This window comes from Pseudophryne corroboree, chromosome 6, assembly GCF_028390025.1.
Source record: "Pseudophryne corroboree isolate aPseCor3 chromosome 6, aPseCor3.hap2, whole genome shotgun sequence".
Classification (NCBI taxonomy): Eukaryota; Metazoa; Chordata; class Amphibia; order Anura; family Myobatrachidae; genus Pseudophryne; species Pseudophryne corroboree.
This window is the reverse complement of record NC_086449.1, coordinates 3,601,578-3,628,629: the sequence shown is the minus strand read 5'-3', so window position 1 is coordinate 3,628,629 and position 27,052 is coordinate 3,601,578. Positions and strand designations below refer to the sequence as shown.

General features: G+C 42.1%; 1 protein-coding gene across 2 annotated transcripts in view; it reads left to right on the top strand.

The window, feature by feature from the left end:
• LOC134935863 (transmembrane protein 102-like) overlaps positions 1–27,052 on the top strand; it is a 139,240-nt gene that overhangs the window by 94,238 nt on the left and 17,950 nt on the right. The window contains exons 1-3 of one of the 2 annotated variants that reach the window (XM_063930692.1): positions 20,148–20,200; positions 26,095–26,197; positions 26,838–26,895. In XM_063930692.1, coding sequence (XP_063786762.1) covers positions 26,882–26,895 — 14 coding nt within the window. In that variant the 5' untranslated portion in view covers positions 20,148–20,200; positions 26,095–26,197; positions 26,838–26,881. Of the gene's footprint in view, positions 1–20,147; positions 20,201–26,094; positions 26,198–26,837; positions 26,896–27,052 lie in introns of those variants that run through there. The other variant, XM_063930693.1, reaches the window with a different exon arrangement.

Below are 27,052 nucleotides of genomic sequence, written 5' to 3'. Positions count from 1 at the left end.
CTGAGATAGTGACTCCTAGATCCCTTTCCTCCTCAGTAGTTTCCAGTATACTGCCATTATACTATATTTATCCTTTATGTCACCTGAAATAGTGACTCCTAGATCCCTTTCCTCCTCAGTTGTTTCCAGTATAGCGCCATTATACTATATGTATCCTTTATGTCACCTGAAATAGTGACTCCTAGATCCCTTTCCTCCTCAGTTGTTTCCAGTATAGTGCCATTATACTATATTTATCCTTTATGTCACCTGAAATAGTGACTCCTAGATCCCTTTCCTCCTCAGTAGTTTCCAGTATAGTGCCATTATACTATATTTATCCTTTATGTCACCTGAGATAGTGACTCCTAGATCCCTTTCCTCCTCAGTAGTTTCCAGTATAGCGCCATTAATATTGTATTTATCCTTTATGTCACCTGAAATAGTGACTCCTAGATCCCTTTCCTCCTCAGTAGTTTCCAGTATAGTGCCATTATACTATATTTATCCTTTATGTCACCTGAAATAGTGACTCTTAGATCCCTTTCCTCCTCAGTTGTTTCCAGTATAGTGCCATTATACTATATTTATCCTTTATGTCACCTGAAATAGTGACTCCTAGATCCCTTTCCTCCTCAGTAGTTCCAGTATAGCGCCATTATACTATATTTATCCTTTATGTCACCTGAAATAGTGACTCCTAGATCTTTTTCCTCCTCAGTAGTCTCCAGTATAGTGCCATTATACTATATTTATCCTTTATGTCACCTGAGATAGTGACTCCTAGATCCCTTTCCTCCTCAGTAGTTTCCAGTATAGCACCATTAATACTATATTTATCATTTATGTCACCTGAGATATTGACTCCTAGATCCCTTTCCTCCTCAGTAGTTTCCAGTATAGCGCCATTAATACTATGTTTATCCTTTATGTCACCTGAGATAGTGACTCCTAGATCCCTTTCCTCCTCAATAGTTTCCAGTATAGCGCCATTAATACTATATTTATCCTTTATGTCACCTGAAATAGTGACTCCTAGATCCCTTTCCTCCTCAGTAGTTCCCAGTATAGTGACATTAATACTATATTTATTCTTTATGTCACCTGAGATAGTGACTCTTAGATCCCTTTCCTCCTCAGTAGTCTCCAGTATAGTGCCATTAATACTAAATTTATCCTTTATGTCACCTGAAATAGTGACTCCTAGATCCCTTTCCTCCTCAGTAGTTTCCAGTATAGTGCCATTATACTATATTTATCCTTTCTGTCACCTGAAATAGTGACTTCTAGATCCCTTTCCTCCTCAGTAGTATCCAGTATAGTGCCAATAATACTATATTTATCATTTATGTCACCTGAGATTTTGACTCCTAGATCCCTTTCCTCCTCAGTAGTTTCCAGTATAGCGCCATTAATACTATATTTATCCTTTATGTCACCTGAGATAGTGACTTCTAGATCCCTTTCCTCCTCAGTAGTGTCCAGTATAGCGCCATTAATACTATATTTATCCTTTATGTCACCTGAGATAGTGACTCCTAGATCCCTTTCCTCCTTAGTAGTTTCCATTATAGTGCCATTAATACTATATTTATCCTTTATGTCACCTGAAATAGTGACTCCTAGATCCCTTTCCTCCTCAGTAGTTTCCAGTATAGTGGCATTAATACTATATTTATCCTTTATGTCACCGGAGATAGTGACTCCTAGATCCCTTTCCTCCTCAGTAGTTTCCAGTATAGTGCCATTAATACTAGATTTATCCTTTATGTCACCTGAGAAAGTGACTCCTAGATCCCTTTCCTCCTCAGTAGTTCCCAGTATAGCGCCATTATACAATATGTATCCTTTATGTCACCTGAAATAGTGACTCCTAGATCCCTTTCCTCCTCAGTAGTTTCCAGTATAGCGCCATTAATACTATATTTATCCTTTATGTCACCTGAAATAGTGACTCCTAGATCCCTTTCCTCCTCAATAGTTTCCAGTATAGTGCCATTAATACTATATTTATCCTTTATGTCACCTGAAATAGTGACTCCTAGATCCCTTTCCTCCTCAGTAGTTCCCAGTATAGTGACATTAATACTATATTTATTCTTTATGTCACCTGAGATAGTGACTCTTAGATCCCTTTCCTCCTCAGTAGTCTCCAGTATAGTGCCATTAATACTAAATTTATCCTTTATGTCACCTGAAATAGTGACCCCTAGATCCCTTTCCTCCTCAGTAGTTCCCAGTATAGTGCCATAATACTATATTTATCCTTTATGTCACCTGAAATAGTGACTCCTAGATCCCTTTCCTCCTCAGTAGTTTCCAGTATAGTGCCATTAGTACTATATTTATCCTTTATGTCACCTGAAATAGTGACTCCTAGATCCCTTTCCTCCTCAGTAGTTTCCAGTATAGCGCCATTAATACTATATTTATCCTTTATGTCACCTGAAATAGTGACTCCTAGATCCCTTTCCTCCTTAGTAGTTTCCAGTATAGCGCCATTATACTATATTTATCCTTTATGTCACCTGAAATAGAGACTCCTAGATCTCTTTCCTCCTCAGTAGTTTCCAGTATAGTGCCATTATACTATATTTATCCTTTATGTCACCTGAGATAGTGACTCCTAGATCCCTTTCCTCCTCAGTAGTTTCCAGTATAGTGCCATTAATACTATATTTATCCTTTATGTCACCTGAAATAGTGACTCCTAGATCTCTTTCCTCCTCAGTAGTTTCCAGTATAGTGCCATTACACTATATTTATCCTTTATGTCACCTGAGATAGTGACTCCTAGATCCCTTTCCTCCTCAGTAGTTTCCAGTATAGTGCCATTATACTATATTTATACTTTATGTCACCTGAAATAATGACTCCTAGATCCCTTTCCTCCTCAGTAGTTTCCAGTATAGCGCCATTAATACTATATTTATCCTTTATGTCACCTGAGATAGGGACTCCTAGATCCCTTTCCTCTTCAGTAGTTTCCATTATAGTGCCATTAATACTATATTTATCCTTTATGTCACCTGAAATAGTTACTCCTAGATCCCTTTGCTCCTCAGTAGTCCCCAGTATAGTGCCATTATACTATATTTATCCTTTATGTCACCTGAGATAGTGACTCCTAGATCCCTTTCCTCCTCAGTAGTTTCCAGTATAGTGCCATTAATACTATATTTATCCTTTATGTCACCTGAGATAGTGACTCCTAGATCTCTTTCCTCCTCAGTAGTTTCCAGTATAGTGCCATTAATACTATATTTATCCTTTATGTCACCTGAAATAGTGACTCCTAGATCCCTTTCCTCCTCAGTAGTTCCCAGTATAGTGCCATTAATACTATATTTATTCTTTATGTCACCTGACATAGTGACTCCTAGATCCCTTTCCTCTTCTGTAGTTCCCAGTATAGTGCCACTAATACTATATTTATCCTTTATGTCACCTGAGATAGTGACTCCTAGATCCCTTTCCTCCTCAGTAGTTCCAGTATAGAGCCATTAATACTATATTTATCCTTTATGTCACCTGAAATAGTGACTCCTAGATCCCTTTCCTCCTCAGTAGTTTCCAGTATAGTGCCATTAATACTATATTTATCCTTTATGTCACCTGAAATAGTGACTCCTAGATCCCTTTCCTCCTCAGTAGTTCCCAGTATAGTGCCATTAATACTATATTTATCCTTTATGTCACCTGAAATAGTGACTCCTAGATCCCTTTCCTCCTCAGTAGTTTCCAGTATAGTGCCATTAATACTATATTTATCCTTTATGTCACCTGAAATAGTGACTCCTAGATCCCTTTCCTCCTCAGTAGTTTCCAGTATAGCGCCATTAATACTATATTTATCCTTTATGTCACCTGAAATAGTGACTCCTAGATCCCTTTCCTCCTTAGTAGTTTCCAGTATAGCGCCATTATACTATATTTATCCTTTATGTCACCTGAAATAGTGACTCCTAGATCTCTTTCCTCCTCAGTAGTTTCCAGTATAGTGCCATTATACTATATTTAGCCTTTATGTCACCTGAGATAGTCACTCCTAGATCCCTTTCCTCCTCAGTAGTTTCCAGTATAGTGCCATTAATACTATATTTATCCTTTATGTCACCTGAAATAGTGACTCCTAGATCCCTTTCCTCCTCAGTAGTTTCCAGTATAGTGCCATTAATACTATATTTATCCTTTATGTCTCCTGAAATAGTGACTCCTAGATCCCTTTCCTCCTCAGTAGTTTCCAGTATAGCGCCATTAATACTATATTTATCCTTTATGTCACCTGAAATAGTGACTCCTAGATCCCTTTCCTCCTTAGTAGTTTCCAGTATAGCGCCATTATACTATATTTATCCTTTATGTCACCTGAGATAGTGACTCCTAGATCCCTTTCCTCCTCAGTAGTTTCCAGTATAGTGCCATTAATACTATATTTATCCTTTATGTCACCTGAAATAGTTACTCCTAGATCCCTTTCCTCCTCAGTAGTCCCCAGTATAGTGCCATTATACTATATTTATCCTTTATGTCACCTGAGATAGTGACTCCTAGATCCCTTTCCTCCTCAGTAGTTTCCAGTATAGTGCCATTAATATGATATTTATCCTTTATGTCACCTGAGATAGTGACTCCTAGATCTCTTTCCTCCTCAGTAGTTTCCAGTATAGTGCCATTAATACTATATTTATCCTTTATGTCACCTGAAATAGTGACTCCTAGATCCCTTTCCTCCTCAGTAGTTCCCAGTATAGTGCCATTAATACTATATTTATTCTTTATGTCACCTGACATAGTGACTCCTAGATCCCTTTCCTCCTCTGTAGTTCCCAGTATAGTGCCACTAATACTATATTTATCCTTTTCGTCACCTGAGATAGTGACTCCTAGATCCCTTTCCTCCTCAGTAGTTCCAGTATAGAGCCATTAATACTATATTTATCCTTTATGTCACCTGAAATAGTGACTCCTAGATCCCTTTCCTCCTCAGTAGTATCCAGTATAGTCCCATTAATACTATATTTATCCTTTATGTCACCTGAAATAGTGACTCCTAGATCTCTTTCCTCCTCAGTAGTTTCCAGTATAGCGCCATTATACTATATTTATCCTTTATGTCACCTGAAATAGTGACTCCTAGATCCCTTTCCTCCTCAATAGTTTCCAGTATAGCGCCATTAATACTATATTTATCCTTTATGTCACCTGAAATAGTGACTCCTAGATCCCTTTCCTCCTCAGTAGTTCCCAGTATAGTGACATTAATACTATATTTATTCTTTATGTCACCTGAGATAGTGACTCTTAGATCCCTTTCCTCCTCAGTAGTCTCCAGTATAGTGCCATTAATACTAAATTTATCCTTTATGTCACCTGAAATAGTGACTCCTAGATCCCTTTCCTCCTCAGTAGTTTCCAGTATAGTGCCATTATACTATATTTATCCTTTCTGTCACCTGAAATAGTGACTTCTAGATCCCTTTCCTCCTCAGTAGTATCCAGTATAGTGCCAATAATACTATATTTATCATTTATGTCACCTGAGATTTTGACTCCTAGATCCCTTTCCTCCTCAGTAGTTTCCAGTATAGCGCCATTAATACTATATTTATCCTTTATGTCACCTGAGATAGTGACTTCTAGATCCCTTTCCTCCTCAGTAGTGTCCAGTATAGCGCCATTAATACTATATTTATCCTTTATGTCACCTGAGATAGTGACTCCTAGATCCCTTTCCTCCTTAGTAGTTTCCATTATAGTGCCATTAATACTATATTTATCCTTTATGTCACCTGAAATAGTGACTCCTAGATCCCTTTCCTCCTCAGTAGTTTCCAGTATAGTGGCATTAATACTATATTTATCCTTTATGTCACCGGAGATAGTGACTCCTAGATCCCTTTCCTCCTCAGTAGTTTCCAGTATAGTGCCATTAATACTAGATTTATCCTTTATGTCACCTGAGAAAGTGACTCCTAGATCCCTTTCCTCCTCAGTAGTTCCCAGTATAGCGCCATTATACAATATGTATCCTTTATGTCACCTGAAATAGTGACTCCTAGATCCCTTTCCTCCTCAGTAGTTTCCAGTATAGCGCCATTAATACTATATTTATCCTTTATGTCACCTGAAATAGTGACTCCTAGATCCCTTTCCTCCTCAATAGTTTCCAGTATAGTGCCATTAATACTATATTTATCCTTTATGTCACCTGAAATAGTGACTCCTAGATCCCTTTCCTCCTCAGTAGTTCCCAGTATAGTGACATTAATACTATATTTATTCTTTATGTCACCTGAGATAGTGACTCTTAGATCCCTTTCCTCCTCAGTAGTCTCCAGTATAGTGCCATTAATACTAAATTTATCCTTTATGTCACCTGAAATAGTGACCCCTAGATCCCTTTCCTCCTCAGTAGTTCCCAGTATAGTGCCATTAATACTATATTTATCCTTTATGTCACCTGAAATAGTGACTCCTAGATCCCTTTCCTCCTCAGTAGTTTCCAGTATAGTGCCATTAGTACTATATTTATCCTTTATGTCACCTGAAATAGTGACTCCTAGATCCCTTTCCTCCTCAGTAGTTTCCAGTATAGCGCCATTAATACTATATTTATCCTTTATGTCACCTGAAATAGTGACTCCTAGATCCCTTTCCTCCTTAGTAGTTTCCAGTATAGCGCCATTATACTATATTTATCCTTTATGTCACCTGAAATAGAGACTCCTAGATCTCTTTCCTCCTCAGTAGTTTCCAGTATAGTGCCATTATACTATATTTATCCTTTATGTCACCTGAGATAGTGACTCCTAGATCCCTTTCCTCCTCAGTAGTTTCCAGTATAGTGCCATTAATACTATATTTATCCTTTATGTCACCTGAAATAGTGACTCCTAGATCTCTTTCCTCCTCAGTAGTTTCCAGTATAGTGCCATTATACTATATTTATCCTTTATGTCACCTGAGATAGTGACTCCTAGATCCCTTTCCTCCTCAGTAGTTTCCAGTATAGTGCCATTATACTATATTTATACTTTATGTCACCTGAAATAATGACTCCTAGATCCCTTTCCTCCTCAGTAGTTTCCAGTATAGCGCCATTAATACTATATTTATCCTTTATGTCACCTGAGATAGTGACTCCTAGATCCCTTTCCTCTTCAGTAGTTTCCATTATAGTGCCATTAATACTATATTTATCCTTTATGTCACCTGAAATAGTTACTCCTAGATCCCTTTGCTCCTCAGTAGTCCCCAGTATAGTGCCATTATACTATATTTATCCTTTATGTCACCTGAGATAGTGACTCCTAGATCCCTTTCCTCCTCAGTAGTTTCCAGTATAGTGCCATTAATACTATATTTATCCTTTATGTCACCTGAGATAGTGACTCCTAGATCTCTTTCCTCCTCAGTAGTTTCCAGTATAGTGCCATTAATACTATATTTATCCTTTATGTCACCTGAAATAGTGACTCCTAGATCCCTTTCCTCCTCAGTAGTTCCCAGTATAGTGCCATTAATACTATATTTATTCTTTATGTCACCTGACATAGTGACTCCTAGATCCCTTTCCTCTTCTGTAGTTCCCAGTATAGTGCCACTAATACTATATTTATCCTTTATGTCACCTGAGATAGTGACTCCTAGATCCCTTTCCTCCTCAGTAGTTCCAGTATAGAGCCATTAATACTATATTTATCCTTTATGTCACCTGAAATAGTGACTCCTAGATCCCTTTCCTCCTCAGTAGTTTCCAGTATAGTGCCATTAATACTATATTTATCCTTTATGTCACCTGAAATAGTGACTCCTAGATCCCTTTCCTCCTCAGTAGTTCCCAGTATAGTGCCATTAATACTATATTTATCCTTTATGTCACCTGAAATAGTGACTCCTAGATCCCTTTCCTCCTCAGTAGTTTCCAGTATAGTGCCATTAATACTATATTTATCCTTTATGTCACCTGAAATAGTGACTCCTAGATCCCTTTCCTCCTCAGTAGTTTCCAGTATAGCGCCATTAATACTATATTTATCCTTTATGTCACCTGAAATAGTGACTCCTAGATCCCTTTCCTCCTTAGTAGTTTCCAGTATAGCGCCATTATACTATATTTATCCTTTATGTCACCTGAAATAGTGACTCCTAGATCTCTTTCCTCCTCAGTAGTTTCCAGTATAGTGCCATTATACTATATTTAGCCTTTATGTCACCTGAGATAGTCACTCCTAGATCCCTTTCCTCCTCAGTAGTTTCCAGTATAGTGCCATTAATACTATATTTATCCTTTATGTCACCTGAAATAGTGACTCCTAGATCCCTTTCCTCCTCAGTAGTTTCCAGTATAGTGCCATTAATACTATATTTATCCTTTATGTCTCCTGAAATAGTGACTCCTAGATCCCTTTCCTCCTCAGTAGTTTCCAGTATAGCGCCATTAATACTATATTTATCCTTTATGTCACCTGAAATAGTGACTCCTAGATCCCTTTCCTCCTTAGTAGTTTCCAGTATAGCGCCATTATACTATATTTATCCTTTATGTCACCTGAGATAGTGACTCCTAGATCCCTTTCCTCCTCAGTAGTTTCCAGTATAGTGCCATTAATACTATATTTATCCTTTATGTCACCTGAAATAGTTACTCCTAGATCCCTTTCCTCCTCAGTAGTCCCCAGTATAGTGCCATTATACTATATTTATCCTTTATGTCACCTGAGATAGTGACTCCTAGATCCCTTTCCTCCTCAGTAGTTTCCAGTATAGTGCCATTAATATGATATTTATCCTTTATGTCACCTGAGATAGTGACTCCTAGATCTCTTTCCTCCTCAGTAGTTTCCAGTATAGTGCCATTAATACTATATTTATCCTTTATGTCACCTGAAATAGTGACTCCTAGATCCCTTTCCTCCTCAGTAGTTCCCAGTATAGTGCCATTAATACTATATTTATTCTTTATGTCACCTGACATAGTGACTCCTAGATCCCTTTCCTCCTCTGTAGTTCCCAGTATAGTGCCACTAATACTATATTTATCCTTTTCGTCACCTGAGATAGTGACTCCTAGATCCCTTTCCTCCTCAGTAGTTCCAGTATAGAGCCATTAATACTATATTTATCCTTTATGTCACCTGAAATAGTGACTCCTAGATCCCTTTCCTCCTCAGTAGTATCCAGTATAGTCCCATTAATACTATATTTATCCTTTATGTCACCTGAAATAGTGACTCCTAGATCTCTTTCCTCCTCAGTAGTTTCCAGTATAGCGCCATTATACTATATTTATCCTTTATGTCACCTGAAATAGTGACTCCTAGATCCCTTTCCTCCTCAGTAGTTTCCAGTATAGCGCCATTAATACTATATTTATCCTTTATGTCACCTGAAATAGTGACTCCTAGATCCTTTTCCTCCTCAGTAGTTTCCAGTATAGTGCCATTAATACTATATTTATCCTTTATATCACCTGAAATAGTGACTCCTAGATCCCTTTCCTCCTCAGTAGTTCCAGTATAGTGCCATTAATACTATATTTATCCTTTATGTCACCTGAAATAGTGACTCCTAGATCTCTTTCCTCCTCAGTAGTTTCCAGTATAGTGCCATTAATACTATATTTATCCTTTATGTCACCTGAAATAGTGACTCCTATATCCCTTTCCTCCTCAGTAGTTCCCAGTATAGTGCCATTATACTATATTTATCCTTTATGTCACCTGAAATAGTGACTCCTAGATCTCTTTCCTCCTCAGTAGTTTCCAGTATAGTGCCATTAATACTGTATTTATCCTTTATGTCACCTGAAATAGTGACTCCTAGATCCCATTCCTCCTCAGTAGTTCCCAGTGTAGTGCCATTAATACTATATTTATCCTTTATGTCACCTGAGATTGTGATTCCTAGATCCCTTTCCTCCTCAGTAGTTTCCAGTATAGTGCCATTAATACTATATTTATCCTTTATGTCACCTGAGATAGTGACTCCTAGATCCCTTTCCTCCTCAGTAATTTCCAGTATAGCGCCATTAATACTATATTTATCCTTTATGTCACCTGAGATAGTGACTCTTAGATCCCTTTCCTCCTCAGTAGTTTCCAGTATAGCGCCATTATACTATATTTATCCTTTATGTCACCTGAAATAGTGACTCCTAGATCCCTTTCCTCCTCAGTAGTTTCCAGTATAGCGCCATTATACTATATTTATCATTTATGTCACCTGAGATAGTGACTCCTAGATCCCTTTCCTCCTCAGTAGTTTCCAGTATAGCGCCATTAATACTATATTTATCCTTTATGTCACCTGGGATATTGACTCCTAGATCCCTTTCCTCCTCAGTAGTTTCCAGTATAGCGCCATTAATACTAGATTTATCCTTTATGTCACCTGAGATAGTGACTGCTAGATCCCTTTCCTCCTCAGTAGTTTCCAGTATAGCGCCATTAATACTATATTTATCCTTTATGTCACCTGAAATAGTGACTCCTAGATCCCTTTCCTCCTCAGTAGGTTCCAGTATAGTGCCATTAATACTATATTTATCCTTTATGTCACCTGAGAAAGTGACTCCTAGATCCCTTTCCTCCTCAGTAGTTTCCAGTATAGCACCATTAATACTATATTTATCCTTTATGTCACCTGAAATAGTGACTCCTAGATCCCTTTCCTCCTCAGTAGTTTCCAGTATAGTGCCATTATACTGTATTTATCCTTTATGTTACCTGAGATAGTGACTCCTAGATCCCTTTCCTCCTCAGTAGTTCCCAGTATAGCGCCATTATACTATATTTATCCTTTATGTCACCTGAAATAGTGACTCCTAGATCCCTTTCAACCTCAGTAGTTTCCAGTATAGTGCCATTAATATTATATTTATCCTTTGTCACCTGAAATAGTGACTCCTAGATCCCTTTCCTCCTCAGTAGTTTCCAGTATAGAGCCAATATACTATATTTATCCTTTATGTCAACTGAAATAGTGACTCCTAGATCCCTTTCCTCCTCAGTAGTTCCAGTATAGTGCCATTAATACTATATTTATCCTTTATGTCACCTGAAATAGTGACTCCTAGATCCCTTTCCTCCTCAGTAGTTTCCAGTATAGTGCCATTAATACTATATTTATCCTTTATGTCACCTGAAATAGTGACTCCTAGATCCCTTTCCTCCTCAGTAGCTCCCAGTATAGTGCCATTATACTATATTTATCCTTTATGTCACCTGAAATAGTGACTCCTAGATCTCTTTCCTCCTCAGTAGTTTCCAGTATAGTGCCATTATACTATATTTATCCTTTATGTCACCTGAAATAGTGACTCCTAGATCCCTCTCCTCCTCAGTAGTTTCCAGTATACTGCCATTATACTATATTTATCCTTTATGTCACCTGAGATAGTGACTCCTAGATCTCTTTCCTCCTCAGTAGTTTCCAGTATACTGCCATTATACTATATTTATCCTTTATGTCACCTGAAATAGTGACTCCTAGATCCCTTTCCTCCTCAGTAGTTTCCAGTATAGAGCTATTAATACTATATGTATCCTTGATGTCACCTGAGATGGTGACTCCTAGATCCCTTTCCTCCTCAGTAGTTCCCAGTATAGTGCCATTAATACTATATTTATCCTTTATGTCACCTGAAATAGTGACTCCTAGATCCCTTTCCTCCTCAGTAGTCCCCAGTATAGTGCCATTAATACTATATTTATCCTTTATGTCACCTGAAATAGTGACTCCTAGATCCCTTTCCTCCTCAGTAGTTTCCAGTATAGCGCCATTAATACTATATTTATCCTTTATGTCACCTGAAATAGTGACTCCTAGATCCCTTTCCTCCTCAGTAGCTCCCAGTATAGTGCCATTAATACTATATTTATCCTTTATGTCACCTGTAATAGTGACTCCTAGATCCCTTTCCTCCTCAGTAGTTTCCAGTATAGTGCCATTATACTATATTTATCCTTTATGTCACCTGAGATAGTGACTCCTAGATCCCTTTCCTCCTCAGTAGTTTCCAGTATAGCGCCATTAATACTATATTTATCCTTTATGTCACCTGAGATAGTGACTCCTAGATTCCTTTCCTCCCCAGTAGTTCCCAGTATAGTGCCATTAATACTGTATTTATCCTTTATGTCACCTGAGATAGTGATTCCTAGATCCCTTTCCTCCTCAGTAGTTCCCAGTATAGTGCCATTAATACTATATTTATCCTTTATGTCACCTGAGATAGTGACTCCTAGATCCCTTTCCTCCCCAGTAGTTCCCAGTATAGTGCCATTAATACTGTAGTTATCCTTTATGTCACCTGAGATAGTGACTCCTAGATCCCTTTCTTCCTCAGTAGTTTCCAGTATAGTGCCATTATACTATATTTATCGTTTATGCCACCTGAAATAGTGACTCCTAGATCCCTTTCCTCCTCAGTAGTTTCCAGTATAGTACCATTAATACTATATTTATCCTTTATGTTACCTGAGATAGTGACTCCTAGATCCCTTTCCTCCTCAGTAGTTCCCAGTATAGTGCCATTAATGCTATATTTATCCTTTATGTCACCTGATATAGTGACTCCTAGATCCATTTCCTCCTCAGTAGTTCCCAGTATAGTGCCATTAATACTATATTTATCCTTTATGTCACCTGAGATAGTGACTCCTAGATCCCTTTCCTCCTCAGTAGTTTCCAGTATAGTGCCTTTAATACTATATTTATCCTTTATATCACCTGAGACAGTGACTCCTAGATCCCTTTCCTCCTCAGTAGTTCCCAGTATAGCGCCATTACTACTATATTTATCCTTTATGTCACCTGAAATAGTGACTCCTAGATCCCTTTCCTCCTCAGTAGTTCCCAGTATAGTGCCATTAATACTAGATTTATCCTTTATGTCACCTGAGATAGTGACTCCTAGATCCCTTTCCTCCTCAGTAGTTTCTAGTATAGTGCCATTAATACTATATTTATCCTTTATGTCACCTGAGATAGTGACTCCTAGATCCCTTTCCTCCTCAGTAGTTCCCAGTATAGTGCCATTAATACTAGATTTATCCTTTATGTCACCTGAAATAGTGACTCCTAGATCCTTTCCTCCTCAGTAGTTCCCAGTATAGTGTCATTAATACTATATTTATCCTTTATGTCACCTGAGATAGTGACTCCTAGATCCCTTTCCTCCTCAGTAGTTCCCAGTATAGTGCCATTAATACTATATTTATCCTTTATGTTACCTGAGATAGTGACTCCTAGATCCCTTTCCTCCTCAGTAGTTCCCAGTATAGTGCCATTACTACTATATTTATCCTTTATGTCACCTGAAATAGTGACTCCTAGATCCCTTTCCTCCTCAGTAGTTCCCAGTATAGTGCCATTAATACTAGATTTATCCTTTATGTCACCTGAGATAGTGACTCCTAGATCCCTTTCCTCCTCAGTAGTTTCTAGTATAGTGCCATTAATACTATATTTATCCTTTATGTCACCTGAGATAGTGACTCCTAGATCCCTTTCCTCCTCAGTAGTTCCCAGTATAGTGTCATTAATACTATATTTATCCTTTATGTCACCTGAGATAGTGACTCCTAGATCCCTTTCCTCCTCAGTAGTTCCCAGTATAGTGCCATTAATACTATATTTATCCTTTATGTTACCTGAGATAGTGACTCCTAGATCCCTTTCCTCCTCATTAGTTCCCAGTATAGTGCCATTAATACTATATTTATCCTTTATGTCACCTGATATAGTGACTCCTAGATCCCTTTCCTCCTCAGTAGTTTCCAGTATAGCGCCATTAATACTATATCCTTTATGTCACCTGAGATAGTGACTCCTAGATCCCTTTCCTCCTCAGTAGTTTTCAGTATAGTGCCATTAATACTATATTTATCCTTTATGTCACCTGAGATAGTGACTCCTAGATCCCTTTCCTCCTCAGTAGTTCCCAGTATTGTGCCATTAATACTAGATTTATCCTTTATGTCACCTGAAATAGTGACTCCTAGATCCTTTCCTCCTCAGTAGTTCCCAGTATAGTGCCATTAATACTATATTTATCCTTTATGTCACCTGAGATAGTGACTCCTAGATCCCTTTCCTCCTCAGTAGTTTCCAGTATAGAGCCATTAATACTATATTTATCCTTTATGTCACCTGAAATAGTGACTCCTAGATCCTTTCCTCCTCAGTAGTTCCCAGTATAGTGCCATTAATACTATATTTATCCTTTATGTCACCTGAGATAGTGACTCCTAGATCCCTTTCCTCCTCAGTAGTTTCCAGTATAGAGCCATTAATACTATATTTATCCTTTATGTCACCTGAAATAGTGACTCCTAGATCCCTTTCCTCCTCAGTAGTTTCCAGTATAGTGCCATTAATACTATATTTATCCTTTATGTCACCTGAGATAGTGACTCCTAGATCCCTTTCCTCCTCAGTAGTTTCCAGTATAGTGCCATTAACACTATATTTATCCTTTATGTCACCTGAGATAGTGACTCCTAGATCCCTTTCCTCCTCAGTAGTTTCCAGTATAGTGCCATTAATACTATATTTATCCTTTATGTCACCTGAGATAGTGACTCCTAGATCCCTTTCCTCCTCAGTAGTCCCCAGTATAGTGCCATTATACTGTATTTATCCTTTATGTCACCTGAAATAGTGACTTCTAGATCCCTTTCCTCCTCAGTAGTTTCCAGTATAGCGCCATTAATACTATATTTATCCTTTATGTCACCTGAGATAGGGACTCCTAGATCCCTTTCCTCCTCAGTAGTCCCCAATATAGTGCCATTAATACTATATTTATCCTTTATGTCACCTCAGATAGTGACTCCTAGATCCCTTTCCTCCTCAGTAGTTCCCAGTATAGAGCCATTAACAGGGCCGGATTAAGCCTTGGGGGTGCCCGGGGCACATAAGACAGGGGGGCCCTCATGGAGGGTGGGGGGTGTATATTAGATTGTGTATACCTCCCAATATGTCCCATTCCAGGAGGGACAAAGGCCCTCATTCTGAGTTGTTCGCTCGCTAGCCACTTTTAGCAGCCGTGCAAACGCATTGTCGCCGCCCACGAGGAAGTGTATTTTAGCTTTGCAAGTGTGCGATCGCATGTGCAGCCGAGCGGTACAAAAACATTTTGTGCAAAACAAGACCAGCCCTGTAGTTACTTATCCTGTGCGATGATTCCAGCAACTGAGGTCCCGGAATGGACGTCAGATACCCGCACTGCAAACACTTGGACACGCCTGCGTTTTCCCTACCACTCCCAAAAAATGGTCAGTTGACACCCATATACGCCCTCTTCCTGTCAATCTCCTTGCGATCGGCTGTACGAACGGAATCGTCGCTAGAAGCAGTGCACAGCAACGTTGCTGTTTGTACCCGTACGACGCGCGTGCGTATTGCGGTGCATACGCATGAGCAGGTTTACCATTTTTTACCTGATCGCTGCGCTGCTAAAATCGGCAGCGTGCGATCAACTCAGAATGACCCCCAAAATGCTCTCTACCTGGACTTCCCACATAATATATGATTGGCGTCACCTGTGTTGAACTATTTAATTGATAAGAAAGGTATTTCAACACAGGTGATTGCAGCATGTTGTCCCTCCCGGAATAGGTCATGGTGGGAGGTATGGATTGTGTATATTAAATTTAAACCAGTGGTGTATATTAGTTTTAAACAAATTGAAAGACAACTATTTTATAACACTTTCTTGTAGTGTAACAAAGACAACTTAACTTTATAATACACATAGAAAAATAAAATAATTTATCTTGTCACATGCAAGAAAAGCAGCAGCCTCTGTACTACTTAAACACTGGGACAGGACTCAGGAGGATTCTCTGTGTGTGTCTGTCTCTAGACCTAAATGGTTTAGTTGCATAACAGTTTATACAGGATTCAGACAACCAGGTGGGGAGGTGGAAAAGCTGGGATCCCTGTGTCACTTACAGCTCTCTCCACCCTCCTATCTCTCCTCTGGTTGGAAAGCTCTTTCGGTAGCTCAGGAAACATGATATTCCTGTGTCTCTGCCTTCACTGCATACTGTCCTGTGCACATTCTGGCTGCTGGTTCAGCTGCTGATTAAGAGGGAAATCTAGTAATGTCAATGTGCTCTGGCTGGGGGACCCCCTGATAAAGGGGGGCCCGGGGTACAGTATGCTCTGCATCCCCCCCTTAATCTGGCTATGGCCATTAATACTATAATTATTCTTTGTATTTTTGAGACCCAAGTGCAGGATTTTTGCATTTTTGTGGCATTATACTGTATATGGCTATCACTTGTCTAATACGTGTATTTCCACCTTGCCTTCAGAAGGGATTTAGTAATAAGCTAACCCTAGAAAATAATAAGAATCCTCATCCACAGCTCGGTGTCAGTGTGATGCGTGGATTTGCAGTTGGTTGTACTGTAAATATTAGCCAGTTCTATTATAATAGCTTTCTATCAGAGAGCACCGCACCTATTTGCCCTTATTATTGGCACGGATGGTGTAGTGGTTAGCACTACAGCCTCCCAGCAGTGAAGTCATGGGTTCTAGTCACACCGTGGCCCTAACTGTGTGGAGTTTGTATATTCTCCCTGTACTTGCATAGGTTTGCTCTGGTTTCCTGCCACAATCCAAAAATATCCTGGTAGGTACATTGGCTCCCAGCACAAATGAACCCTCGTGGTAGGGACAGGGGTGTATTTATAGTGGGTACATACGGTACCCTCGGGTCCAGCACAGCAGCCATGTCTGTAGTACTCGCCTCTCCCGGAGTATTTTCCCAAATTCCTGCACATTAGCAGTAGAATTTAGAGTCTACTAGCACCCAGACTGACCACACTGACTCGGCTGCCGGTGAGAGAGAGAGGCCCGGTGGGAGATTGCACATGGTACCCTCTCCTCTCTTAAAACACCCCGAGGCAGGGAATATAGAGTGTAAGCTCACTGGGGTAGGAGCTGATGTGAATGGCTAAATTTTCTCTGTATTGTGCTGCAGAACATGTGTGTGCTATATACATAAGTGGTGATAAATAAACTAATATATATATATATATATATATTTGTACTTGGACTGGCACTCCTCTTTCAGACAATGAGTTTTTCCGGTGCCCCCAGTAAAATAAAGGTATTACCAGCAAGAAGAAATTCTGCGGCACTCGGAGTCTTTACTGTAGAAAACGGTTGGAATGCTAATGTGAATACACGTTTTCTACTGTAAAGACTCCGAGTGCCGCAGAATTTCTTCTTACTGGTAATATATATATATATATATATATATATATATATATATATATAGGAAATCACGACAGCACTCAAAGCCTATGTATATAAAGCAAAAAATGGTGGCACAAGGCAGCAATAAATAGAAAACACTCACTTCAGCGATGCAGAAAAAGTAGACAAGCCAGCACTCATGTGTAGATGAAAGAAAAGCAGGATTTATTCCTTAACCAAACGGCATGGTGAAGTAGAGCAAACACAGCCCAGTGGGCGGCGGCATAGCATTTGTACGGCTGCTAAAACTAGCTAGCGAGCGATCAACTCGGAATGACCCCCATAGTACATAGAATTACAAAGCCATTATTTGCCAGGTCTATCAACCGCCCGGCTCTGTTAGATGTTCTTTGATACCTTTGAACCCCATTACAGTAAGGGTCACACTGTACGGCAGCATCCAGGTACCTGGCCAGGTAGTAATGACCACAGATGAGTCAGGTGATCACAGGCGGTGCTGCAGTACGGTGTTTCCGGGCGGATGGTAGTGATTGCAGTATGCTGTGTGCACACAGGACCTCTCTCTCCAGCACTCACCTGCCTCTCACTGCGTCTCTCTCCTCGCTGGCTGTGAAACGTTACAGGTGAATCGTATATATATCAGGCTCTGCCCCAACCGGTTCAGCAGTTGTGAAGTTCCATACATTGCTGGGACCCTCCACACATTTTACTGAGTTTCCCTTTACCCAAAAAGTAAAATAACATCTCAGACAATTGACCTGATTCATGTTTATAAGCAAAGCAAAAAGTTGCCGCCCATAAGCTAGTGTATTTTCGCTGTGCAAGTGTTCGAACGCATGTATAGCCAAGCTGTACAAACTGCGCAGCCCAGGACTTACTCAGCTGCTGTAGTAGTACAGTACTACTGGGGTGCTGGCAGAGTCCTCATTGTGGGATTGTTGGCGGTGTCGGTACTGCTGGGGTGATGGCAATGTCGGCAGTGATGGTGGTGTCGTCAGTGCAGAGTTGCTGGTGGTGTCCTCAGTGGGAGGTTGCGGCGGCTGAGTCAGCAGTTCGGGGGTGCAGGTTGTTTTGGCAGTGCGGAGGTGCGGCAGCTGAGTCAGCAGTTCGGGGGTGCAGGTTGTGTTGGCAGTGCAGGAGTGCCGGCGGTGTCCTCAGTGGGGGGGTTGTAGCAGCTGAGTCAGCAGTTCGGGGATGCAGGTTGTGTTGGCAGTGCAGGAGTGCCGGTGGTGTCCTCAGTGGGGGAGTTCTGGCAGTGCTGGCGGTGGTGGTGGTAGTGCGGGTGGTGGTGTCGGCAGTGCGGGCGGCGGTGTCAGAGCAGGGCGGCCCGCTATCTTTCCCCCCATTAAAGTCTATGGGGACATGCTGATTGGCTTAGAACCGTGACAGATGACTCTCTCATTCAATCAGCGGTCGGCCCCATTGACTTTTGAAATTGGCGCCCGAGAACACGCCATATCTGATTGCAGGATCTCGCCTGTTTGGCTGGGGCCGGGCTCGAGGCAGCCAGGGCAGATCCGAGCACCCAGGCTTGACTGCCCTGGATAGGGAAAGTTTGGAGCTGTTCGGATTTCTGTGGTGGATCCCAGATGGAGATGAGCCACCACAGAAGTTCCGATGTGAGCGCAGTGTGGCCATCCAGATGGTGGCTGTCATGTAGCTATCGTACCACTCATGGAGCAGCGCACCGTCACTGGGGACTGTGGATGGACGTTCAGTATTGTGATGCCGGTATCCCGAGCAGCATCGGTATTTAGACGCCGGGCTTGCGGCGGCCTTCGGGATCCCGGCGTCGGTATATCGGCTGCCAGGATCCCGTCTTATGGGAGCCTAGCAGCCTCCTATATGCCCTGTAGTAGAAGGTTTCCAGTATGTGAGACCGACAGTCAGCATATTGACGCCATGTTCCCAACCGCCAGAATGCCGGTAGTTGGGGCCGAGTGCAACGAAGCCCATTGCGGTCTCGGTGGCTCTCTGCGCTCGCCACTGGCTCTATTCCCACTCCATGGGTAATTAACAATGTTATTGTACGTGATGTAAGAATTGTTTGTCACGGCGCCAGTGCCGCCACGGTCTTGTGACGGTGGTCGTAGTGAGGATTTATCTGCAAAGTGAGCGACAGCCAGGGAGCGCTACTGGGAGGTAATGGGGAGCGGCGAATCAAACACTGCCCATTTCACGGGTGTGTCATCCCATACGCCATTAACATGGCTCCACGGCGCCATTCTGCAAGATCATAGTGTTACTCCGAAGGTCGATTACTGACCGATGTGCGCCAGACTTCTGCGTCTTTGTACAGAAATGACTGGTCTCAGGCGCCTTCAGGCAGGTCTCAGGCGCCTACTGGGTGTCTCAGTACTAAGTCCCAGCAGCTGCGACATTTGCATATTTCCGCACAGCGTCTGAATGGCGGCTGCGAAAGCATTTGCGCACGTCTCTGAATCAGGCCGTAGCGCAGTGGTAGTATAGTATGTCGCAGCTGACGATACTCAGTAACGCTGATTAATAGAATTAAAATGGCAATAAATGATCAGCGGCTAGTACTGGTGCCTGTAGTGGCCGGCTGCATACTGTCAGAGCGCTGGGAAGTGAGGAAGCATACTGTCACTGTTGGTACATTATATCTGAGCCAGCTGTCTTATAACGCACTGGCACCTGATATAAGTGGGACACTGCGGCTGATGTGTCTGTCACCTGGAGGCAGCTTCGCACTGTATCACATCTGTTACATGCAGCAATCCATTCCCGGTCAGGATGACGTATAATAATATACCCAGCAGCTTCTCCTAATGCCTCTTGTATACAGCAATGCTGGCTGGGGGAATCAGTGCAGCAGGGGGCGGGGCAGTAGTACAGGTGTGCAGCAGCAGCAGGTAAGGGGTGGGGCAGGTGAGCACTCCCCATACACAGGAAGTGATTATAGACGTGTATGAGAGTGACTACGGATGTGTTGTAGATGGGAGCAGACGTACAGGGAAGCCAGGTGAGAGTCCTCTCATAGAGTGCAAGCTCTTCATATCATACACTGTCATTCAACGTAGCCAGCACGGGCTAAATGCATTACTGTGGGTGTTTCTCGTGTAGGAGACCACGGAATCATACATTCTCGCAGCGTTTAATAAGCTGAGCTGGATCTCAGGTGACCTGTTCTATATTTACAGGAATATCAAATATTATATATACATAGTATTCATATATGCGCTGGTATGCAGGATATTATATATATATACGTAGTGTTTATATAGACACAGGCATAGAGAATGGTGGTCATTCCTAGTTGTTCGCTCGTTGACGATTTTCTCTATATTGCGATTAGTCGCTTACTGCGCATGCGCAATGTTCGCAGTGCATCTGCGCCAAGTAAATTTGCTAAAAAGTTAGGTATTTTACTCACGGCATTACGAGGATTTTTAATCGTTCTGGTGATCGGAGTGTGATTGACAGGAAGTGGGTGTTTCTGGGCGGAAAATGGCCGTTTTATGGGTGTGTGCGGAAAAACGCTGCCGTTTCTGGGAAAAACGCGGGAGTGGCTGGAGAAACGGGGGAGTGTCTGGGCGAACGCTGGGTGTGTTTGTGACATCAAATCAGGAACGAAACTGACTGAACTGATCGCAGTGTAGGAGTAAGTCTCGAGCTACTCAGAAACTGCTAAGAAATTTCTATTCGCAATTATGCGAATCTTTCGTTCACAATTCTGATAAGCTAAGATACACTCCCAGTAGGCGGCGGCATAGCGTGTGCAATGCTGCTAAAAGCAGCTAGCGAGCGAACAACTCGGAATGAGGGCCAATATTAGGTACTTCCTCGTCTTTGTAGCTCCCGGCTGGAGGCGCTGGTTACGCTACTTACGTATCTTCACTGACTAGGGAAGATGTGTCATATACCGGGGCCACGTCACCAGGGGGAGGAGCTAGGCCAGCGGGATAGTTCTTCTACTACTACAAGCCACTAACTACTACATTCAGTAACCTGGTGGCGAGCAAAGCGACGCAAGCCCACAAGGGTACATTTCAGGTACCCTGTTCGATCATGGCTCCTCCCCAGTAGCGTAAATAGTAATTTTTTTAAGAAAGTTACGTACAGTAAGTTAAGTACCTTACGGCCACAAAGATGAGGAAGTACCGAACATTATATATACATAGTATTCATACAGATGGAGCCTCCATTATCTTGGCTGGCTGAGGCGATAGTTGCGATCGGGCATACACCGCTTGCCTGGGCGCAAGGAGGCGTGCCTAGTTGTAGGGAGGCACACAGGGTGTTTGGTGTTTCCTTTGAGTGTAATACCAGCGATCATCCACCAGATGTCGCTTTTTAAAATCATCAATGCGCGTCTCCATTAAAATACAATACTGAACTACAGCGTAAGAACTACTTTACTGGTGCGTCTCATTGCGCTACATTATGCTACAGTACGTCATACAGTGTATAACAGTATATACAATACAGATGCAAATAGTACAGCATATACAGATGCAAACGAACGTGTTACAGGTACAGTATGGTCTATTGATGTTAGGGATATGTGATCATCCAAATCCCGTAGTATTAAGTATAATGGGGAAATATAAACGCTCCTCCCTAAGTTCCTGGATGGCAAATCCCCGTGCTTAGCGTCTCTATACAGTATTTTGTATTTGAGTACTAAATAGCACAACCAGCTTATAACGTACAGCGCCAAGTGTTATCTTTCTAAGTATAATGGGGAGAGATAAAAGTTCCTCCCTTAGGGGTATATTTACTAAGATTCATACTTTTGCCAATTTACTAAACTACCATGTTTTGTAAATTCGAGTTCATCTATGTCGCTGTCGGGCAGTGTATTATGGGAGAGAATAGTAAAACACTGCCGGACTTAACACAATGAAGACTGGCCATATCAGTGTGATCCGTGCAGGGCTTCATTGTGTACAGTATAGAAATAGTTAAAAAATCCTCCCAAAAAATTGCGTGGGGCCCCCCTCCTATGTATAACTAGCCTTGGGCTCTTTGAGCCGGTCCTGGTTTTTAAAATACAGGCATAAAAATGCATAGGGTTCCCCCATATTTAGACAACCAGCACTGGGCTCTTTGTCCGTTCCTGGGTCCAAAAATACAGGGGACAAAAGACGTAGGGGCCTCCCATATTTTTAAAACCAGCACCGGGCTCCACTAGCTAGAGATATAATGCCACAGCCGGGGGACACTTTTATACTGGTCCCTGCAGCTGTAGCATTACCCCCCCCAACTAGTCACCCCTGCTCGGGGTTCCCTGGGGGAGTGGGGACCCCTTAAATCAAGGGGGTCACCCCCCCAAGCACCCAAGGGCTAAGGGTGAAGCTCGGGGCTGTCCCCCCCATCCCTGGGCAGTGGATGGGGGGCTTATAGCCTTTCAAAGTGTAAAAAATATATTTATTGTCCTTTGTTGTGGAACTACAAGTCCCAGAAAGCCTCTCTTGCTTGCTGGTACTTGGAGAACCATAAGTACCAGCATGCGTGGAAATAATGGGCCCGCTGGTACCTGTAGTTTTACAACAAAATAAATACCCAAATAAAAATAATACACACACACCGTGCCAGTAAAACTTTAATAAACATACATGCACACTTACTCACTCATACATACTTACCTACATCCCATGCCGGCCAATCACGTCCTCTTGTCCAGTAGAATCCAATAGGGGTACCTGTGGGAAAAAAACAAAATACTCCCCTATTATCCAGTGATGATCGGTCCTCTTCATTCCTGAAGTAATCCACATGGTTAAAAAAATAATAAACCGAAAACCCGAACCAACAAACTAAAGTGGTTCCATGTTTACACATGGAACCCCTTTCCCAGAATGCCAGGACCCCTCATGACTGCTGTCACTCGAGATCCCAGTAGCCAATCAGGGATCAGAGATAATATGGATAGAGAAAAGGTACCAGTCAACCAGCTCCTAGCTCATTTTCCAAACACAGCCTGTAATATGGCAGTTAGTAGCTGATTGGCTGATACTTTATCTCTCTCCATGGCTTAGTAAATAGATGCCATACTGTTTTTATAGATACACTCAGGGCTATTTTTCTGGGAGAACGGTCTGGAACGCTGTTCTGGAACCTCCTGTCAGCAGGGTCACCGGCACCAGCTAATTTTTGTTCCTTTAAGTGGGTGGGTGTGGTAGTGAGGGAGGAAAACAGAGACCGGGACTGTGCAGGTGCCCATCTGCAGCCAATGTAAATGAAGCCCTCCAAAAATGTCTGCCACGTAGCAGGAGATAGATGCTAGAGGTCCTACCTGACCTCTAGCGTCTTTCAGTGAAGGCCCAAGTAGCATTACTCAGAAGTGCCGGGAATGCTGGTGCCACCGGGAGAAGATAAAGGAATGCATCTTCTCCCATGACACACCTGGAAATGAGCTGGAGACCCCTGGCAATGAGCATGGAAACCAGCCCATGAGAACCTTGGCAACGAGCATGGAAGCCAGAGCTTGAAACCCTTGGCAGTGAGCATGAAGCCCTTGAAAATGAACATAAGACCCCGAACAATGAGCAGGTAATTTAAAAGTAATTAGAAGCCTTACTGTGTGGAATCATTTGTAAGAGGGCTTCAATGTGTGTGGGGCATAAACTAGTGTCAGAGGCATAACTGTGTGTGACATATGTAAGGGGCATTATGGTGTGTAGCATAATGTGTAAGGGGCATTATGGTGAGTGGCATAATGTGTAATGGGCATTACGGTGTGTGGCATAATGTATAATGGGCTTTATGGTGTGTGGTATATTGTGTAATGGGCATTAAAGTGTGTGGCATAATGTGTAATGGGCACTATGGTGTGTGGCATAATGTGTAATGGGCATTATGGTGCATGGAATAATGTACAATGGGCATTATGGTGTGTGGCATAATGTGTAATAAGCATTATGGTGTGTGGTATATTGTGTAATGGGCATTACGGTGTGTGGCATAATGTGTTAGGGGCATTATGATGTGTGGTATATTGTGTAATGGGCATTACAGTGTGTGGCATAATGTGTAATGGGCTTTATGGTGTGTGGTATATTGTGTAATGGGCATTACAGTGTGTAGCATAATGTGTAATGGGCACTATGGTGTGTGGAATAATGTGTAATGGGCATTACGAAGTGTGGCATAATGTGTAATGGGCGCTACGGTGTGGTATAATGTTTAATGAGCACTACGGTGTGTGGCATAATGTGTAATGGGCATTACGGTGCATGGCATAATGTGTAATGGGCATTACAGTGTGGGACAATGTGTAATGGGCATAACAGTGTATGGCATAATGTGTAATGGGCATTACAGTGTGGGACATAATGTATAACGGGCATAACGGTGTATGGCATAATGTGTAATGGGCATTACAGTGTGGGACATAACGGTGTATGGCATAATGTGTAAGGGGCATTATGGTGTGTGGCATAATGTGTAAGGGGCATTACAGTGTGGGACAATGTGTAATGGGCATAACGGTGTATGGCATAATGTGTAATGGGCATTACAGTGTGGGACATAATATGTAATGGGCATAACGGTGTATGGCATAATGTGTAATGGGCATTACAGTGTGGGACATAATGTGTAATGGGCATTACAGAGTGGGGCATAACGGTGTATGGCATAATGTGTAAGGGGCATTATGGTGTGTGGCATAATGTGTAAGGGGCATTACAGTGTGGGACAATGTGTAATGGCATAACGGTGTATGGCATAATGTGTAATGGGCATTACAGTGTGGGACATAATGTGTAATGGGCATAACAGTGTATGGCATAATGTGTAATGGGCATTACAGTGTGGGACATAATGTGTAATGGGCATTACAGAGTGGGGCATAACGGTGTATGACATAATGTGTAAGGGGCATTATGGTGTGTGGCATAATGTGTAACGGGCATTACAGTGTGGGACAATGTGTAATGGGCATAACAGTATATGGCATAATGTATAAGGGGCATTATGGTGTGTGGCATAATGTGTAAGGGGCATTACAGTGTGGGACAATGTGTAATGGGCATTACAGAGTGGGGCATAACGGTGTATGGCATAATGTGTAAGGGGCATTATGGTGTGTGGCATAATGTGTAAGGGGCATTACAGTGTGGGACAATGTGTAATGGGCATTACAGAGTGGGGCATAATGGTGTATGGCATAATGTGTAGGGGGCATTATGGTGTGTGGCATAATGTGTAAGGGGCATTACAGTGTGGGACAATGTGTAATGGGCATTACAGAGTGGGGCATAACGGTGTATGGCATAATGTGTAATGGGCATTACGGTGCATGGCATAATGTGTAAGGGGCATTACGGTGGGCAGCCTCACTGATCCCAGCAACTGTGCGCACACACAGCAGCGGCGGTCACAAATCCTTCAATAATTGACCACGTAAGTAACCCTATGGTTGCGCAGAATGACCGCAGGAATTAAGGCTCTGACACCATGATTTCTGCATACATGATCACAGTTGTAGGATGAGATGCCCTGACAATAGTTGTGGCACACCCACGTTTTTGCCATCATTCCCCGTTACCTCCCCCTAACAGCCACTGACTCAATCAGTTGAAGAAATCACTGTGTGGCTAAGGTACCTTTGCGTGTGCGCAGTGTGACTGTGACACATAATCGCTCAACTCTGTAAATATCAGCATTGAATGCATATCAGAACCAATCCCTCAGTCCTTGCACAGTCACAGGAATGGACGCACACCTGGGATGCACCTGTGGCAGTATCGGCATAAAGACGCACACATGCAGCTTCCCATCTGTGGCCACCTACGACTCAGGCCTGTAATGTTTATATAATCACTGGTATAGATAATATTATATGTACATAGGGTGTGATGCGAGGTCGCCTACAATGCCAATATTGATGTGTATACTGTATCCTTGCAGGTATAAGCCCATGAGAGGGGGATGGTGTCTCACACAGTACTGTGCACTCCTGCATGTGGACCCATGTGACCCGGAATCTGGCTGTTGTGTCCTCTCACGTGCTGTAAGTAGCTGAGTTGTGCTGTAGTGCAGCTGCAGGGCCATAGAGGTGTGTGGCTACACGCACCCCGTCACAACTGTATGAGGTCATGATGCAGGGTCGTAACTAACTAACGTGGTGCAGATAGTGCTTGGCACACACCCATATGCCCTTTGGGCTGAGAAGTGGCTGCATCCACCTATGTACTATGCACTGCCTGCTGCAGCGATGCCCACTATAATGCATGTAGTTCACCTCTACATACATTACATTGTGCATCGCTGCAGCTGCATTGTCACCCCACTCCTTTTCATGCCACCCACTGCCCCGGGGCTCCATCTCCCTCCAAAGCACTATATGTATTTGCTGCCAATCGGTGCACTTATGCTATAGCATTGGCGGCATACAGTTGGACTTGGCGATGGAATACAATGTTGGGATATCTATCTATATCTCATATTAAATCTGTATAGGTGTAAGATACAGTGTATTCTACCCCTGTATGGTTACTGTGAATGTAGGTTTTTGTAGGATACATTGATGTTTGTTACATAAATTCTTCAAAAGTCTTCATATGGGCCGTTGTGCTGCTGTGGCTGTGACATAACACTCAGCAAAGACCATCAGGATATGGATAAATATCCAGTGTCCTTTCTCCCCACAGACTCACACTGGTATATCCTCTGAGGAAGTCGGCAGGGGACAGAAATGAAACACATCCGGTAAGAATGTAAAAAAATATATAAAAAACTTGTGTAAGTTAACTTTATAAAATTGGTATTTTTGCGCCAGGCCAGGAGATATAGGGAAAGCTCTGGAGGCTAAAGTGTCTTATTACGCCTCTGACTATATTCTGCAGACTATTACCTTCTGTGATTG